This window comes from Zootoca vivipara, chromosome 16 (genome assembly GCF_963506605.1).
Source record: "Zootoca vivipara chromosome 16, rZooViv1.1, whole genome shotgun sequence".
NCBI classification, from domain to species: Eukaryota; Metazoa; Chordata; class Lepidosauria; order Squamata; family Lacertidae; genus Zootoca; species Zootoca vivipara.
In genome coordinates, this window is record NC_083291.1 from 34169731 (window position 1) to 34189214 (window position 19484).

Genomic DNA, 19484 nt, shown 5'->3' on the forward strand with positions numbered 1-19484 from the left:
ATGTGGGCGTTGCACTCTCTCATGTACATAACTCGGGCCACAGAGAAGCAACAAGCCTATCTGCTCGGCAACACATCCCCCTCGTGCCACAACCATCCTGCTGCCAATCTATTGAGAGACAAGAGTTATGGAAGACAGAGTAGGCTGCCCCTCTGTTTTTGTCGTGGACGTGCCACAGAGGGATGCCCCCTTTGTGCCACCCGTGCAGAAGACCCAGAAGAAACGGTCGTATGGCCAGCTGCTGCTGGGAATCCTGGTGCTGCTGGCATTGGCTGGTCTAGCCATAGAAGCTTATTTCCTCCTCTGCTTCCGCAAGGAACTGGACAAAGCCACATCAAAGGTCATATCAAGTGCACAGAGAGCAAGGGGCAATGGGGAGTGGGAAGCAGAATGTGGAGGGTTGCTCTGGTTGTGGATGTTAAATAGTAAGGACGAATAGAAGCTGCAAGGATGCCAGGACGTGTGCATTGGGGAGTTAGATGCATTTTGCTTCTTTGTTTCTCATTGGTTCGGATTAGAGATGGTAGAGAATTTTGTCTGGGTGACATTTTAAGCACTGACCTAATTCACCACCTCCTGGAGAAATATATGAATCGGAAAGTAAATTATGCTTTGGTTTTTTCTCATCTCTGAGTTTTGGGATATGGTTCTCAGATTCCATCTTTAAAAGAGATGCCAATTAATCCAGAAATGAGATGGAACAGGCTTATGAATAAACACATGGCAAAAATTGACACAGAGCAGAGGAATGTAAAGATCCCTAGTGAGGATCTTGTGTATGTAGAGTCAGCCCAGGTTTTATGTAGGGTTAGGGTTAGGAATCAGGATGCGGGACTAGATCCTTTGGTTTGATCCAGTATTGCTATTCCTATGTTCTTTTGTTTGTGTGAATTATGTACTTAGAGTTCAGTGCATTGTGTGTGTGTGTGTGAGGGGGGGGGGCGGGATACATGCTCAGGTACTATGGGTGCAATTAGGTTTTACAGGAACAATTTCTATGAGACAATGCAAAAGTTAGCTTTTAAGATCTGAAATGCTTTGCATTGCACAGAACGGCAAGTTTGTAGCTATAGAGCAGGCACCCCCAGACTTTGGCCCTCCAGATGTTTTGGACTACAATTCCCATCTTCCCTGACCATTGGTCCTGTTAGCTAGGGATCATGGGAGTTGCAGGCCAAAACATCTGGAGGGCCGAAGTTTGGGGATGCCTGCTATAGAGACAGTATAAATAACCAGATGAACCTCAGACCAGTTCATCTGAAGGATTTAGACTTAAAAGTTGATTATGGTTTCATTTAAGAACATGCAGCTGCTCTAAAAAATGAATTTAACTTTCTTCCAACTTACCAGACTAAATAGTATACGGACCTTCCTTCCTTTAAGGATACCTTATGCAGAAAGACAAGGGGATCTCTTAATTTAGAAGATGTGGGGATGTACATGGAGTGTGGAAACTAATAATTGTCTCACACTTCATCTGATGTGCTTGGATGCTCTGTGCCAAGAGAGAATGGCACAGCTGTTGGGGCAGTGTGCCCCTTATTGGTCTGGGGCCCTGACAAAGGCCCAACATCACTGCCCCCTCGAGCCGGCTTTAGTGGCAGCTGTGGTTGGTCACCTATAGAAATGATTTTAGTGCCTTTTAATATACAGTATCACACATAATGGGATGCAGGTGGCGCTGTGTGTTAAACCACAGAGCCTAGGGCTTGCTGATCAGAAGGTCGACGGTTCGAATCCCTGCGACGGGGTGAGCTCCCGTTGCTCTGTCCCTGCTCCTTGCCAACCTAGCAGTTCAAAAGCACGTCAAAGTGCAAGTAGATAAATAGGTACCGCTACTGCGGGAAGGTAAACGATGTTTCCGTGTGCTGCTCTGGTTCGCCAGAAGGCGGCTTAGTCATGCTAGCCACATGACCTGGAAGCTGTACGCCGGCTCCCTCATAACGAGAGATGAGTGCCGCAACCCCAGAGTCGGTCACGACTGGACCTAATGGTCAAATTGTCAGGGGTCCCTTTACCTTTACCTTTATCACGCATCTAACCTATTTATTCAAATGCTTTGTGCTACTGCCACAAAGATTGTGTATCATAAACTTGTACTGAAAGGGAGTGGGGTGGTGAGTGGTGGGTATTCCTTCAAAATGTTGGTCATGGGAAAGATTTTATTGTGCTTATTTTGGTATACTAAATTCTCTGGAAACAGGGAAGCAACTAATACCTGTGGCAATAAGGAGGGATGTTGTAAATTGAGCTTTAAGAATGCTCCCCACATGGAGATCTCTGGTGCAAAACTCTGAACGCTGCCAGAATTCTCTCTTCCCCTAATAACGTCATATTTGATTTCAACTGCTAATCTGAAAAGCACTTCAATGACAGAACGAAAACCCAAAACCTTTATCTAGCTATCTACAAAATTATACAAAATTATCTACAAAATTTTCTAGCTATCTACAAAATTAACTCCTGCCAACCTAGCAGTTCGAAAGCACGTCAAAATGCAAGTAGATAAATAGGAACCGCTACGGGAAGGTAAACGGCGTTTCCATGTGCTGCTCTGGTTTGCCAGAAGCAGCTTTGTCGTGCTGGAAGCTATACCTGGAAGCTACACGCCGGCTCCCTCGGCCAATAATGCGAGATGAGTGCGCAACCCCAGAGTCGGTCACGACTGGACCTAATGGTCAGGGGTCCCTTTACCTTTACCTTACAAAATTATAATCTGCCTTGATAACTTTAGGGCGTGCATTTCAGATCTAAATGATACTTGAAGTATTATGAGTTTCTGACATGGAACACTTATAGGAAAACTGAATGCCAACTGGTGGGTTATCATGTGACATTTACATCCTAGAAAGCTGCAACTTGCCCCTAGCTTCTAAGTGCATATAGATTGGATGCAAATGAAGCAAAATTCCCATAGGTGCAACCGGGGCCGTCCCTGCCATGAGGCAGAATGAGGTTGCTGCCTCAGGCGGTAGATACTGAGGCGCAGGGAATGAGCAGAGCTTTTTTTGACCCGCTAAGCTAGGCCACATTCACACCATACATTTAAAGCATTAGGACACCACTTTGAGCAGTCATGGCTACCCCCAAGAATTTTGGGAGCTGTAGTTTGTTATGGGTGTTGAGAGTTCTTAGGAGACCCACATTCCCATCACAGAGCTACAATTCCCACTGTGATTTTAACCATCAATCCCTCTTCACATGGAACTCTGGGAATTCTAGCCACAGGAGGGGAATAGGGGTCTCCTAGCAACTCTTAGCACCCTTCACACGCCACAGCTCCCACAATTATCTGAGGGAAGCCATAACTGTCCAAAGAGGTATGACAGCTCTTTAATGGGAGGATGACGCCATCTTGTTGTTGGCCTCAGGCAGCGTAATTTCTTCAAGATTATCTATCTGTGGTTTCAGCTCTTTTTCATGCCTAACATGTTTTCCAGGAAGGATGTCTGCAATATCTGAAGTGGCCCTACATCCATATATGTTGATATTACAGACTTTTCACAGAAAACGAAGAACAGCCATTCCCGAATTATTATTATTTTTTAATAGATTCCGAATGTATGTTAGAGAAGCAATGGGAGAAGGTAGGAAGATGTGAGGTCCAAATTGTGATTCATTGGCTTACTATGTCTATCCAGCATTTGTTTCCTGTATATTGATGAAAAACAGAGAGAATTCTGTGAAAAATATTTCAGAGATTGGACCTTTGTCAGCACTATAGTTGTTCAGACATGAGTGGAATGCTTTTTCAGGCAGCTTGACTGGGAATTAACTTCTGGGTTTTATTTTTTCCTTTTTTAAAGGGACATGCCGATGCAACATTTGAGAAATCTGTACAAGGTAAGTTTGTCTTGCCCTTTATCTAGAGCCTTTTAGTGTTCCTGAGGCATTGCTTTTCTGCAGTTAGCTAGAAATGGAATTAAAAGTTTCACACAGTATATTAATGTAGCGGCATATTATCCAGCAAATCCTTTCCCCATGGTCATGATGATATCATAATGTCTTCTCACAAGTACCGTGTTTCTCCAAAAATAAGACACCGTCTTATATTCATTTTTCCTCAAAAAAACACACACCATGGCTTATATTCAGGGGGTGTCTTATTTTTTTCCTCCTCCTCCTGCCACGGCTGGCATTGCTGCTGCACCTATCACGATGTCTTATTTTCAGGGTATGGCTTATAGTCCTTGAATGCTTAAAAATCCTGCTATGGCTTATTTTATGGGTATGTCTTAAAATATGAGAAACAGGGTAGATAAGAGATCTGCAACTAATTCTGTCCCATTTCAGTCAAATTAGCACTCAAACATATGTCTATTCTGTCTCATTTTGATAGATATTTTAAAATGCAATTATATTGTACACTTTTTTGATACACTTTCCCCACAAAATACTACTTCTCGAACATAAAACATGTAGTCCTCAAGATTAAGATATACCCTTCTCAAAATGTGTACTTCTAAGTGCTTTGCAAAGCACTCATTCATAAAATATGCAACTGAAATATAAAACATGTATCTTGTTTGTGCTTTTCCAAACTGAAACCACATTGCAAAATCTGAGGAAGTGTTTAATTCAACGGGGAGTTGCATTCCAACCCACAGGGCGACCGCAACATTATTGAGTCAGGAATGGTGTGCTGTAAAAAGTGGACCAAATACACTCCTCCCTCATCCCTGCTCACAAGTAATGTCCATGCAACAAAATTAATTTCCAATGCTAATTTGCAAGTGTAACCCATTTTGTTGTGTCTCGGCTTGGTGAGGCAGAGGAAAGAATGCTGAATTGTCCCTTATCTGATTTTGTTCAGATTCAGATTTGCGGTGTACGCGATTCAGATTACCAGTTTATTTCCATTATTTCCTTCCTTCCTTTCTCTTTTAGTGTGATTTTGCAACAAAAAGAAACTAAATAAGATTCACCTGACCTTGTTCACCAGTGGTTCACTAGGGTAGCAAAACAACAACAACCCATGGCTGTGGGTACCTGCTAACATTTCATCTCCCCTCAGTCACTACTGCACTTTCTTTGATTACTGTATATGCTATTTTACCCAGTGCCGGATTTACGTGTAAGCTAAACAAGCTATAGCTTAGGGCCCCACTCTCTTGCCCCCCCCCATATACTTCTTAATTATATTTCACTATTGATATACTTCTTCTTAATTGTATTTCAGCTCAACAATTACTTTGATAAAATACGTACTTAGTTATGTGCAAATGGCTTTAGATACCTATTAGGTCCGTAAATGACCATATAGCATATATTCAACACAAGAAACAGCGACAATTTGTTGTTGACAAAGGACAGCTGGACATAGAAAGGGACATAGAAAGCTACCTTCAGTAGCTTAGGGCCTCATCCAACCTAAATCCGGCCCTAAATTTTACCCCTTCCGTACTATAAGGGAATGTTGCATAACCCATTTGTGGAATTAATTACAATAGCTTAGTTATAGCCACAGATAAATGTAGTGTTGGTGTGTGTATCGAGGTCTGTAAATCAAGATGAAGGAAACATTGAAACTTGGAAGTGTCCACAGGTACGTCATTCCCTGCTTTCGACTAACTGAAACCACAATAGACATTTAATCCCAGCTATAAATAGCATTGGATTCTAAAACTGTTGTGTGGTCATGCAGAGGTTTCTCTCAGATGAGGAAACGTAAGATTCAGATTTGTTTATTTGTACCTGGTCATCAGACTATCATAGACTTTGACAAATAATAATAATAATAATAATAATAATAATAATAATAATAATAATAATAATAATATATTATTTAAACCCCGCCCATCTGGCTGGGTCTCCCCAGCCACTCTGGGTGGCTTCCAACAGAAAAATAGAACACAGTAATCTATTAAACATTAAAAGCCTCCCTGAACAGGGCTGCCTTCAGATGTCTTCTAAAAGTCTGGTAGTTGTCTTCCTTTTTGACATCTGTTGGGAAGGCGTTCCACAGGGCAGGCGCCACCACCGAGAAGGCCCTCTGCCTAGTTCCCTGCAACTTGGCTTCTCGCAACGAGGGAACCACCAGAAGGCCCTCGGTGCTGGACCTCAGTGTTTGGGCAGAGTGATGGAGGTGGAGATGCTCCTTCAGGTATACTGGACCGAGGCCACTTAGGGCTTTAAAGGTCAGCACCAACACTTTGAATTGTGCTCGGAAACGTACTGGGAGCCAATGTAGATCTTTCAAGACCGGTGTTATGTGGTCTCGGCGGCCGCACCCAGTCACCAGTCTAGCTGCTGCATTCTGGATTAGTTGTAGTTTCCAAGTCACCTTCAAAGGTAGCCCCACGTAGAGCGCATTGCAGTAGTCCAAGCGGGAGATAACTAGAGCATGCACCACTCTGGCTAGGCAGTCTGCAGGCAGGTAGGGTCTCAGCCTGCGTACCAGATGGAGCTGATAGACAGCTGCCCTGGACACAGAATTGACCTCCATGTACAGCTGTGAGTCCAAAATGACTCCCAGGCTGCGCACCTGGTCCTTCAGGGGCACAGTTACCCCATTCAGAACCAGGGAATCCTCCACACCTGCCCGCCTCCTGTCCCCCACGAACATTACTTCTGTCTTGTCAGGATTCAACCTCAATCTGTTAGCTGCCATCCAGTGTTCCAGCTCACATTAGAGGGTCACAATCCAAATGAGATTACATACAACCTAAACAAATGTCAAACATTGAATTTCCCTGGCAAATCACAACATCCCCCTTTAAAAATCAGGTAAAGGGCCCCCTGACCATCAGGTCCAGTCGTGTCTGACTCTGGGGTTGCGGCGCTCATCTCGCTCTATAGGCCGAGGGAGCCAGCGTTTGTCCGCAGACAGCTTCCGGGTCATGTGGCCAGCATGACTAAGCCGCTTCTGGCGAACCAGAGCAGCGCACGGAAACGCCGTTTACCTTCCCGCCGGAGCGGCCCCTATTTATCTACTTGCACTTTGATGTGCTTTCGAACTGCTAGGTGGGCAGGAGCTGGGACCGAGCAACGGGAGCTCACCCCGTTGCAGGGATTCGAACCGCCGACCTTCTCATCAGCGAGCCCTAGACTCTGTGGTTTAACCCACAGCGCCACCTGGGTCCCGTCCACAGCCAAATCAAAGCATAAAAAGAGGGTGGGTGGGTTGGGAGAGCTGGCGAGGAGGCGAGAGAGGGAAGCCCTCGGCTGCGCCATGGTTTAAAACACCTGAGGCCATGCCCCCCGCCAGCATAGATTGCTGCGACAGGGCATCAATCCCCCGCCCCCGAGCCGGATCACAGCCAGGGCCAGGGCCAGGGCCAGAGGCCTGGCCACAACACCGCCCACCACGAAAGGTGAGCGGTCCTCTTAAGCAGGGCAATCCTTCATCCCATGGGCCAAACGAAGCTCAACAAGGATTCTGTTCAGCCTGTGAGGTCAAAAAACCCAAGACACCTGCCCTGCACTTTGGGACATAGCTGCCAAGTTTTCCCTTTTCTCGCGAGGAAGCCTATTCAGCATAATGGAAAATCCCTGAAAAAAAGGGATAACTTGGCAGCTATGCTTTGGGAGTTCCCAAGTGGAACCAATATCTTCTGCCATCCACTCAGTTCAGCTGCATTTGGGAGTTTTGAGTACTGTACAGCCTTTCCCTCCTGAATGTGAAGCTTTTAGTCAGCGCTGATGAAAGCCCCACTTGCAGCAGGCCTCTGTCTTTACTGCCTGGTTTGAGTTCAAAGGAAAGGTTGCTGGCCTTGCCTGGCCTGTCTGAAGCCAGAGGCAAGCACAGGCTGAGGAGCAGGATCTGACTGGTGGGCTGGATCCTGAACTCCCACCACCACGGTAGGGCCACTTTACGGGTGGGGCCACTGACTTATCCATCATCTCCTGATGTCACCTTAATGCCAGGTAACTCAGTTTCAAAGGAAAGAGTCATTTCTTCCTTTGCTGGTGTGACAACATCCATCGAGGTGTTAGAAGATAGAGCTGTAAATGCCACACAGCCTCTTCTGGACCACTCCAAGGTGTGGAGAAGATGCTATATTATCACAAGCGCTGAAGAAAGATTCAACTGTTGCTCTGTTTGTGGAATGGAGCAAGTGCCATCTTGTTCTTTGCCTCAAGGAGCAAGACGACTTGGGTTGGCCCCGAGTACAGAAGCCCCACTGGGTAGGGGGCTATATAGAACTCTTCTTGAGAGTGAAGATATCTGATGATCAGAGCCAACTGGGGCAAAATGGGAGACTTCAAAATTCCTAGGGGCCCACTTTTGGAGGAGGTGCATAGGAGAAGCTTAGCTTAGCATCTCCTCAAGGGTTTCACTGAGAACCTTCCGATATCCACTGGCTGCCTACAGCATTGCCCCAGTTGTGAAAGGGAAGAATGTAAACAAGTGAAAATAAGAAAATACAGTAGTATATTTGGCTGTGCACACACCATACATACATTAAAGACTCCCAGGAGCTGGAGTTTACCCCTTACAGTGCAACCGTTCCCAGCACTCCTAACAAACCACAGGATTCATTGCCGGGGGGGGGGGAGGGAATGCTTTAAGTGTGCTTTAAACGTATGGTGTGTGTATGAAGCCCTAGTCAATTCTGGATGGTGTAATGTGCTGTTACAATGCTTCTCACTCCCTCAGAAGGTGGTGGACTCTCCTTCCTTGGAGGTTTTTAAGCAGAGGTTGGATGGCCATCTGTCATGGATGCTTTAGTTGAGATCCCTGCATTGCAGGGGGTTGGACTAGATGACACTCAGGGTCCTGTCCCACTCTACGATTCTATGATTAGAGACAAGGGAGTAGCAACATTTTGTTCCTCTAAGACAGGCATGTCCAACAGGTAGATCGTGATCTACTGGTAGATCACTGGACGTCTGTGGTAGATCATTGGCTCCCTGCAAAGAAGCTGAACAACTGTGGCTCCCCTTAAAAAAGCTCAACATTTTACCTCCTCCCTGAAAAAAACTCAACAACTTTGACCCAAACTACCCCAAAATGTGCACTGCCAGTTTTTAACTCTGTGAGTAGATCGCAGTCTCTTGGGAGTTGGCCACCCCTGCTCTAAGAAACGCCCCCCCCCAAAAAAAACCATTGGGCTGTTCCTTTTAATGACGCCTACACCACCCTCCATTCCCCACCCCCTCAGACTACACATCACTTCCTCTGGTTACATGCTGCATCAACCCTGCCGTGTGGTAAGGAAATATTGCACAATGCATTAGTAGAATTAATTGCCATCGTCTATAGGCGCGGGGGAATCTTGTGGGTCAGTGGCTCTAGGCGCGTGTGGATGTCTATATATCAAATGCAAACCAGGAAATGTCTTTTAGAATGAAAAACCACACTAGCTAACACTTTAGAGCAAGAAAGCACACAATTAATCTCAACTTTAAATAGCACAGAGCTGTACTGAGTATCCATCTTTTTCACCGCGTGATCATGCCTGAGATGTGGCTATGTGAGGGAACCTTTTCGGATGACAGATGGTGTGTTACTTCCCTTAAGAGCAGCAGAATGGATGTGACAGAGAAGGTCTGATTCCAAGAACGCAAGCCACTGGGGAATTTTCTGCACGTGTCCCACTGAAGTTGTACAAATAATCTCTCTCTCTCTCTCTCTCTCTCTCTCTCTCTCTCTCTCTCTCTCTCTCTCTCTCCCTCCCTCTCTCTCTCTCTCTCTCTCTCTCTCTCTCTCTCTCTCTCTCTCTCTCTCTCACACACACACACACACCAATTACACCCATAAAACAATCACACATAAAACAATTAAAAAGAACAAAAAGGAATTGCAAATATAAAAACAGTTTCAAAGCCAATAGCCAATACAGATACGCAGGGTTGATGCAAGGCATTTTGCTGCCTGAGGCAAAGGACAAGATGCTGTTTCCCCAGCACATACATAAGCCAACTGGACTGGTAACTGAATCTTAGTCCAATACTAGTGTAAGGATAGCATCCTTCACAACACTTGAGGGCTAGAGTACCGGGTCGGGCACATGGCACTCACATTTTGTCCCCTCCCTGCACCTTGGCATGTGCCACCTGAGGCAACTGCCTCATCATAGGGCCGGCCCTGCAGATACCAACTGGGGTAACAATCTCTACTTCAAAGGCTTGTTGAAAGAGGAACGTCTTCACCAAGCATCTAAGAGGCAATAGAAGTTAAGAATTGTCTGATATATAATGGGAAGCACTTTCCCCTCCAGACTCTCAATGTCCGGAAGCTACCATACCTTTGTGTTTCTGCCATTTGGCCATCCAGGGCATGTCACATGGCACAAAGGGCGGAGAACCCTCTCCAAACTCCCATGCCCCTGCTGGCAGAACTGGGTCTCAACTGGAGGGAGGGAGAGACTAAGCAGGCAAGTGAAATGGTGAGCATCAAGGGAGCAGCTGCAGAAACTGGTCTGCTAGCGTGGTAGCCGCCTGCCTCAAGGAGGTCAAATATGCTCTTGCTGTCATGCCACACACTCCTAGTTCATTGCTGGCTACAGGGAAGCCTAACAGCTTGAGATGGTGACAATAATTAACTAAAATTTTGTCTTTTTTAATGATGTGATAATCTTTTAAATTTTTTCTGCCGCACGTATCCAGTTTCTGTGATGAGAAAAGTAGGGCCTTGGTGCCTGTATCAGTTACGTAAACTGGGCAAACGTGCACAGTTTTTCTTGTGTTGCATAATCTGTTCTGCAGTGTTCACTCTTCTGTGTCATTTATTCTGGCTTTGCTATAGAGAAGAACAAAAAATTATGCAAGTTACCAAAGCCCCCAGCATCCTTTTAGGGCTCTGAGATTTTAGCCAGCGCTGCCCACACACTTTCAAGCATTTCTTTGCATCCCTTGGCACTAGATTTGTGCTTTTAGAATCCCCACCAAAGGATCGCCTGAGATTCTTTGCACCCAGCAGTACATTTCTATACTTGTTCCACACTCCCACAGAATTGCAGCGCATACAAATCCCTGATCACGGTTACCTGGTGCTCAGACGAGTTGCTTCACATGTGCCTTTGCTATGCACAGCTACCTGCAGACAAAAGGAACTAGCAAAACTCACTTTTGCCTTACTCATTTCCACAGGTCACAAACCTACCATTGAAAAGCCAGCTGCTCATCTGACACTAGGTAAGAAAACTCTCTAAGTGAATTAAATTTATACCTACAGGTAGGTAGCCGTGTTGGTCTGAGTCGAAGCAAAATAAAAACATTCCTTCAGTAGCACCTTAAAGACCAACTAAGTTTTTATTTTGGTATGAACTTTCGTGTGCATGCACACTTAGTCAGATACACTGAAACAGAATCCACCAAACCCTTATGTATATTCAGAGGGTGGGGGTGATGGCTGTTAATGCATGATCAAGCTTTCTTTAGCGCTTCAGCCCTTGCTTCCCCCCCCCCCCAGGACCAATTGCAGTCATCAACAGTCGTTAACAGCCATCTACAGGTTTACCACTCCCATCAGCCCATCACCATTCCCATCACCCCCACCCTCTGAATAAAATACCAAAATAAAAACTTAGTTGGTCTTTAAGGTGCTACTGAAGGAATTTTTAAATTTATACCATTTGTCAAGTTTTTCCAAGAGGCTGAGTGCCGTGGGCACGATCCAGAGCCAGTTGACTGGAGGGGTGCAGGGTGTAATGGTTTAGAGTAGATAACCTTGCAGCCAGGCCAGGCCGCCTGGAGCCCATAGTCAGGCTTGTGAGGTGGGGACAGACTAGTAAGCACAAATGAGAAGGGCTATAAAGTTGCCTAACAGAACCAGGAGCACTGGCAGGCTTGAGTGGGCCCTCACTATGGTGCTACTGGCTCCTCAACCTGGAGCCCTGTCACCACTGGGCTTCTACTGCTGCTCCCCCCAAGCCGGTATTGCCATTGCTGCCACCAATTGCCATCCACCATCACTTGGGGCCCCAAGACATCACTCCCCCAGCCAGGAGTGTCGCTTCTGGATGGGTTCTACGCTCAGCTCGGATGTCTAGCACTGCATTTAAGATGGTGGATCAGAACCAATGGCCAGCAGGGCAGTAGGAGAGTAGACATTGGCTTAGGGCAAGCGGGGCAGATTAGGGATCCTGTTGATGTACTGCCCACCTCGCTGCCCAGCAGTCTTCCTGCCCGAGCTGGCGGATGTGGCATTGATATTCTACTGGAGATTTCAGCGTCAATGCCATTGATCCTGATTCCAAGGCAGCTCAGGACTTCATGGCCTGTAAGGCAGCCAGGTGTGTAGAAGGGAACCTGGGATGTATCATGGTCCTAAAGGTAAAGGTAAAGGGACCCTGACCATTAGGTCCAGTTGTGACCGACTCTGGGGTTGCGGCGCTCATCTCGCATTATTGGCCGAGGGAGCCGACGTACAGCTTCCAGGTCATGTGGCCAGCATGACAAAACTGCTTCTGGAGAACCAGAGCAGCACATGGAAACGCCGTTTACCTTCCCACTGTAGTGGTACCTATTTATCTACTTGCACTTTGATGTGCTTTCAAACAGGTGGGCAGGAGCTGGGACCAAGCAACGGGAGCTCACCCCGTTGTGGGGATTCGAACTGCCGACCTTCTTATCGGCAAGCCCTAGGCTCAGTGGTTTAACCCACAGCACCACCCACATCCGCATCATGGTCCTACTCTTTCTTAAACCTTGCCCCGCCCCCCCAGCTGGAAGGTATCCAGAAAGGCAGGGTGGATGAGTATTCAAACCATAATTTTTAGGTTTGATTTAGGGGTGGATGAGACTGCCCCTGTCAGTTTCTCTCTAGTCTACCATTTGTCTAGTCTTACATTTGGTCTGCCCCATGGCAGAAAATTTCTGCAATTTTAAAATAAACGTCCCCATGAGAATTTGTAACATCCTCAAGTACATTTCTCTTTGTGTATGCATTTTCCCATGAAATTTTGTCTAGTGTATGCGTTTTTGCAAGCAACACGTGCCCCCCCCCCCGGGAGAATGCACTGCTGTGTGTTATTTTCAACAATATATGCATTCTTGTGTGCCCTCTTCACAAAGATATGCATCTTGTGTTTACTCTGGAGAGCTGCATTGCAAAATCTGGGTAGATTTTGAAGGAGAGCTGTGTTTGCTTCACTTCTTGGCTTGACAAGTGTGGACTTGAAAGGTTTGCATTAAAACATGAACCGAATGAAGTTCTCCCCCAGGCCTGGTTTGATCCCATTATCGTTTCACTGTTGAAAGGGACAGGATCTGTTTGTTCACCCCGACTTCATTCACCACAAATGAAGATACACGGTGTTGTGTTTTGCAGGTTCCTCTGTCACTGTGGCTCCGAACGGATCTCTGCAGTGGGAACCCATGAATGGCTTGGCCTTCCTACAGGACATGAACTACAGTGGGGGTTCCCTGATTTGCAGCAAGCCTGGACACTATTACATCTATTCCAAGCTCTACTTGGGGCATTCAAGCTGCCCAGACATGCAGCAGAACAGCCAGTTTGTCGCTCACACCGTTTACAAGAGGACCTCTCAGTATCCTGATGACATGGTGCTGTTAACCAACAGCATTCCTTACTGCAACTGGAAGAACAGCAAAGATTGGAGGCATAATAGCTTCCTCGCTGGAATGGTGCAGCTGGAGGAGAAGGATGAGATATTCATCAAGGTGTCTCAGCGGCAGCTGCTGTGGGTCAAGGATGATTCAAGATCATATTTTGGAGCCTTCATGATCTGAGAGAGCTAGTAGAGCTGTGTACAGACAATTGAATCTGTGGAACAACCAGATGGCTTCCTTCTTATACTGCTGTGGCAGAATTAGCCTCAATCCTGCTTCAATAGCTTGGTAACTTTTCAAATATTATGAAGGTGAAGGGGAGCCTTACTGGGGAGCTGGGTGGGGTCCACCTTGCTGAAAGGAAGAGGCCTGTTCACTCCTTTTGGATAGAAAAAGATGTTCCCTTGTGCTGGATAACAGCACACTGACCAAACGTTTGAAAACATTTTGGTGGTTGGCAGGAGGGTTTCTGGGACACTGCTGTGAGAGGGAGGGTAGCTTTGTACTTATCCGCTTTTGTGGATAAGCCCTCATACTTCCCCAGACTGCCAAAAGAGAAGAAGAAAAACACGAGACTTCCGGTCTGCTGCCATCACCGATAGGCGAGGGAAATCTCGGGCTCCGAGGTCCCTAGCGGCTCTGAGGAGGGGTGAGCTGCGTGAGCGACGTGGCCACCCAGAGAACCCCCAGATTGGGCTTTCTGGGATCGTGGAAATCCAGCAGCGCTCTGCAAAGTCCCGTTCGCTGCCCGGCAAGCTCTTTTTTAGAGCTCCGAGAGCAGGCTGAGCAGGACAGAGCCTTGGATCAACTCGCTACCTCAGAGGCGCAAAGCTCCATGCCGAAGGTGACAGAGTGACAGATACCTCCCAAAAAAGAGAGATTGGACTGTAAGTACATCTCCAAATATTGATTAAAGAAAATTTGGCCAAGGGAGGGGAGTAAAAAAGGAACTGAGGTCGCTCCCCCCCCCACCGAGAAGTCTGCATTGCGGCTAACTTGCCTTCAGTCGACTATAAAGACAAAGTCCTTAATTTTCCCCAAAATCTAACTAGAATCCTTCCCATTTGGTAGCAGACCCAAGGGAGGGATGTTTGGTAACTTTGATCTCTGCAAATCTATAATTTGAACAAGAAAGAGCCCACCTCTGACCTGGAGATGGGACCCAGGAGGCTCTGACTAGCCGCCATTATGTCGTCATGGGAAGGAAACTATTAAATGTTGCGAGACTTTGAACTTTTGAAACATTTATATGAAGTGGTTAAATTGCTTGATACAATATCAACAGGAGTACTAAAAGACAGTGGATTTAAAGAGAAAGAATTCTTTAAAAAAAAGAAAGAAAAAGAAAAAATAAGAGCAAGACCCCAGTTCAGACTGAAAATTAAATATGGAACCCTGGGAATAAGAACAGCAGCACCTCTGGCACAACAACCCATGCCAGTCACTGAAATATGAGAAGACAAAGGATGGAGCCAAACAAAGCACTGAGTCTACAGACACATGAAGAACGTTTACAATATATCTTTGACCAGGTGCAAGAGATACTATGGGAAATGCGAGAGAACAGAAGACAGACATTGGCAGAAGAACAACAACATCTACCCCCAATGGAAAATTTGGACCCACAAGCAAGAGACATTGAGGACAAAAACTTTAAAATATTTGAAGAAATAGAACAAGAGGAACAGGAAAATCTGAATCTAGTGCAACCGGTGAGAGAGGGAGCACAGAACTTTTATTTGAACCAATGGACTTTAGAAAAAGAAGACATCTGGGAGAGAGGGAGAACAGAGCCCGGATAGAGACAATTATGCTTGGGTAAAAGAAGTTGATTGGGCATGGAAGTGTGCACCCCTAGTGAGAGAGGGGGGGCACAATCCATGCAATGGACAAGATATCTTGGGGGGGAAACGGGGGGGGGAAGGAAGACTGGTGTGGGAAAGGGTTAAAGAAATGCAACAACAGAATGGGAGAATGGGAGAGTAGTGTGGGTTGGAATGGGCTAGAGCTGGTGTGGGATGAAAGGTGTATTGGAATATAAGAAAAGGACGGATTAAAAAGGTCTGAACTGGAAAGTGTATAAGGGGCTAGTCGAGACATCTGGGGAACTGTAATCCAGGGGAGGGAGGGCTGATGCAGTTTGAATGTAATTAAATATTTATTGTGCACACAGTTTGAATGTAATTAAATTAGGTATCATAGAAGGCCATTTATTTTTATTTGGAAATTGTGGTGTATTTTAGGGGGGAAATTATAGGCTGAGGGATACAAGTGATTTAAATGTTAACCAAGATATAATATTAGGTAAAGACTAAGATATAAGATTGAATTATTATTATGAATGAATAGTAAAGTATAAATGATTGTGGGTAATATGGTTATAATTTGAAAGCTGTGTAATAATTGGGATACTATAAAGGCTCGGAAAGGGAGGGACGGGGAAGTCGAAGTAGAGCTATGAAATGAATTTATAAAATGATAAGTTCTTTTTTAATGTTTTGTTTTTCTGTATTTTTTCTATTTCCTGTGTTTTTTTGTTTTTTGTTTTGCTTTTGCTATTTTTTGAATTTTTGTGTGTCAGTTTTGTATTTGTCAGAAAAACCCCCAATAAATATATTTTTTAAAAAGAGAGAGAAGAAGAAAAACAGGTGTGTTCTTTATCACCATAGGCACTAGCCAACAGGCACTCATGACTGCCATACCACAAATATGCCAATAAGTTGGAGCAGTGCTGCTTGTTTTTCCAGGGCTAGTTTTGCCTTTTCCTGGTTACACATTGGAATTCTACAAAAATCCAGTTTGACCAGGAACTATGGTGGGACACAGAATATGAAAACGTAAGGTGCCACCTCAGAGTCTCTACAAATTGGAAATCTTTGTACACAGCCTCATCATTGGCGACAGAATAGGATGGTTTTATTTTTATTTTGTTTGCTTGCAACTGAATGCGTACGTCTTAAATGGGATACCCTAGCGCAATCCAGAATACTGCTTTACAATTTCAGCTTGTTGCTCAGCTAAGGAAGATCCTGTGCTGGAGACCATATCTGACCTCTGATGTGAAAGGTGGAGCCTTCTTGCTAAAACATGAGATCTGTAGTCAGCTATCAAGACACAGCATTGTGATCTCTTGGAGCCCAAAAAACAATCTGACCCTTCTGTGCTTTGCGCCGTTATACCTTGTTTATTTTAAGTGTCTCCTCCTGCAACCAACCTCCTTCCCCAAGTATCCCAGAAGGGGATTGTGCATATTATTATTATTATTATTATTATTATTATTATTATTATTATTTTAAAAAGCATCACTTTATGAACTCTCCTCCTTGTGCACGTATCTGCTTTTCCTATAAGATATGACTGTAGAATTAGATTTGACAATGGGATGGTGTCAGTAAGGGCTACTGAGGCTTAGGGCAGGCATCCCCAAACTTTGGCCCTCCAGATGTTTTGGACTACAATTCCCATCTTCCCCGACCACTGGTCTTGTTAGCTAGGGATCATGGGAGTTGTAGGCCAAAACATCTGGAGGGCCTGGCTTAGGGCATTCCTTCCAAGATTAGTCATTCCTTCCAATCAGGGATCAATCAAGCAGTGAGAAGAGCATCTTTACAAGACAGTACAAAGTAAACAATAAGATTTGGCTGTGTGAAGTCACTGAGGGCAAGAGAAGGCAACGTTCATGAATGGGTCACTGTTTTCGTAGGAAGTGCTGAAAAACCCTTGTGAAACGGAGGCAGTGTGTCATGGCTCGTTAAAAACTGCCCTACTAATAGAACGTATGAAATGAAATTAAAATATCTGCCAACAAACGGTCTGTTTGCCCATGTGTTTGGGATAGGAAGGGAATTGACAAAGGAAAAGGCCTTTGCTATACTGGGAGAGAAAGTTTTTTCTTTTCTGAGGAAAAGTCATTACATTGATACTCGAGAATTTCTGAGCCAGATTAAGCATAAGCCTCAGACAACTCACAAACAATTTTAATGGGGTGGCTTTGCGTGTTAACTCAGAAGGTAACTCCCACTGACTTCAATGAAGACTTCATTTTTAATAACAATGTTCCTGTTTTTCCTCCAGAGACCTCAAGGTCTTTTATCCTCAAAAAGTTAGGCTGAGGTTTAGTGACTGACTCAAGATCACCCGGTGAGATTCCTGATTGAGTAGAAATTTGAACCTGTGATCCACACTAACCACAATACCACAGTGGATTTCCCAGTAAGGGTACCTCATCATAGTCTGCCTGGTACTGTTCTCTCACCCACCTCTGAACATACCTGCCACATGTTCCACTGCTATTTGGATTTGAGAGCTAACCACCACCGCCACAGCAACCACCAGCTAGGTCTCTATGTGTGTACTGTACAAAAGGCTTGCCTAGCAGGATCACTGCTCTGGTGTGGAAGTTTCTGCCTAATCAGAATAACTATAGTTACAGGTATGAATAAAGACATCGGATTCTTATCTCATTATGCATGATCAAGCTTTCTTTAGCGCCTCAGCCCTTGCTCCCCCCCCCCCAGGACTAATTGCAGTCATCAGCAGTCGTTAACAGCCATCTACAGGTTTACCACTCCCATCAGCCCATCACCCATTCCCACCCACCCCCACCACCCTCTGTATATATATAAGGGATTGACTTCTGTTTCAAGTGTATCTGAAGAAGTGTGCATGCACACGAAAGCTCATACCAAAATAAAAACTTAGTTGGTCTTTAAGGTGCTACTGAAGGAATTTTTTTATTCAGAATAGCTATGATATAATAGCAATAGCGACGACGACGGCAATCGGGTACCTACAATTTTACACATTATATTCCACTTCTCCAGATGCCAATGCTTCCAACGCAGCTTAAATGCCATAATAAAGTAGCAATGAACAATATCAAAAACATAGCAAGCCATTGGGATCCTTCCTACAGGACAGGTTTTGTCAGAGGGGGGGCATTTAAGCAGACACAGAGACCCCAATGTCTTCTTTGCCTCCCTCCCTCCCTCTCTCTCTTGGAATCGTTCCCACAGGACCACTGGTGGTAAAAGGGCCTCGTGAGAGGGAAAGCAGTCCAGCTGGAATAGGAACAGGTGCTCAACATTGAACCTCACCTGCCTGCCTTCCTCTCTCTCGCCTGGAAATCTTCCCACAAGGCAGCGAGTGGCAGATGGCTCCTGGGGTATTATGACAAGCAGTGCCATAAAGCACACACTCCTCCTTTTCTGCTCTTGAAAAAGCAAGCAGGTGTGTGTGGGGGGGGTAGGGTTGTCATTTCAGCCCTGCATGGCCATTTTCTCTGGGCACTTTGGCTGCACAGCTGCCAATAACCGCCAACCTTCTCCAATTTGGGGAATTAGGGAGGTGGCAGATATGGGGGGGGAGCTCTGCCCACTTCTGCTTCTTCAAAGTCAGAAAGAAGACGGTCTGTTCGTCACAGTTGCCAGAGGGCAGCCCCATGCGAGGTGATTGAAGCCTGAGAGAGCTGCCTGAATGCCTCATATTCCAAGAGAAAAAGCAAACTGTTCAGACAGCGGCTCCCATTGCTTGCATTATTCGAGAGGTGCGGACGGTGGCAACATGAGAACGGGACCTTCTCTGCAGTGGCTCCCCGTCTCTGGAATGCTCTCCCCAGTGAAGTTTGCTTGGTGCCTTCATTATACACCTTTAGGCACCAGGCAAAACCGTTCCTTTTTAACCAGGCCTTTGGTTGATCTGATTTACATCCTATGCCTAGGGTTGCCAGACTCAATAGAGGACAGGACTTCTGTGCCTTTAATTGCCCTGTTCTCTTTTAAGTCTGGAAACCTTAAAGAGAAACCAGCAGACCCTTTGCTTGGAAATTAAACAAAGGGTCTGCTGGTTTCTGTTTAAGGTTTCCAGACTCAAAAGAGAGCAGGGCAATTAAAGGCACAGAAGTCCTGTCCTCTAATGAGTCTAGCAACCCTCCCTATGCCCTTTTAAAATACGTTTTTTTGGGGGGGGGGAGGTTATTGGGTTGTTTTTGCTTTTATTAGGTATTTTGTGGTTTTATACCTTGATTT

General features: G+C 45.4%; 1 protein-coding gene across 1 annotated transcript; it reads left to right on the forward strand.

Moving 5' to 3' along the window:
• Nucleotides 1-15305, forward strand: TNFSF14 (TNF superfamily member 14). The gene is given in 5 exon segments (XM_035141229.2): nucleotides 1-83; nucleotides 85-340; nucleotides 3807-3843; nucleotides 11035-11079; nucleotides 13217-15305. Coding segments are annotated over 5 exon segments (843 nt in total). The 3' UTR covers nucleotides 13639-15305.
• The last annotated feature ends 4179 nt before the right edge of the window (nucleotides 15306-19484 follow it).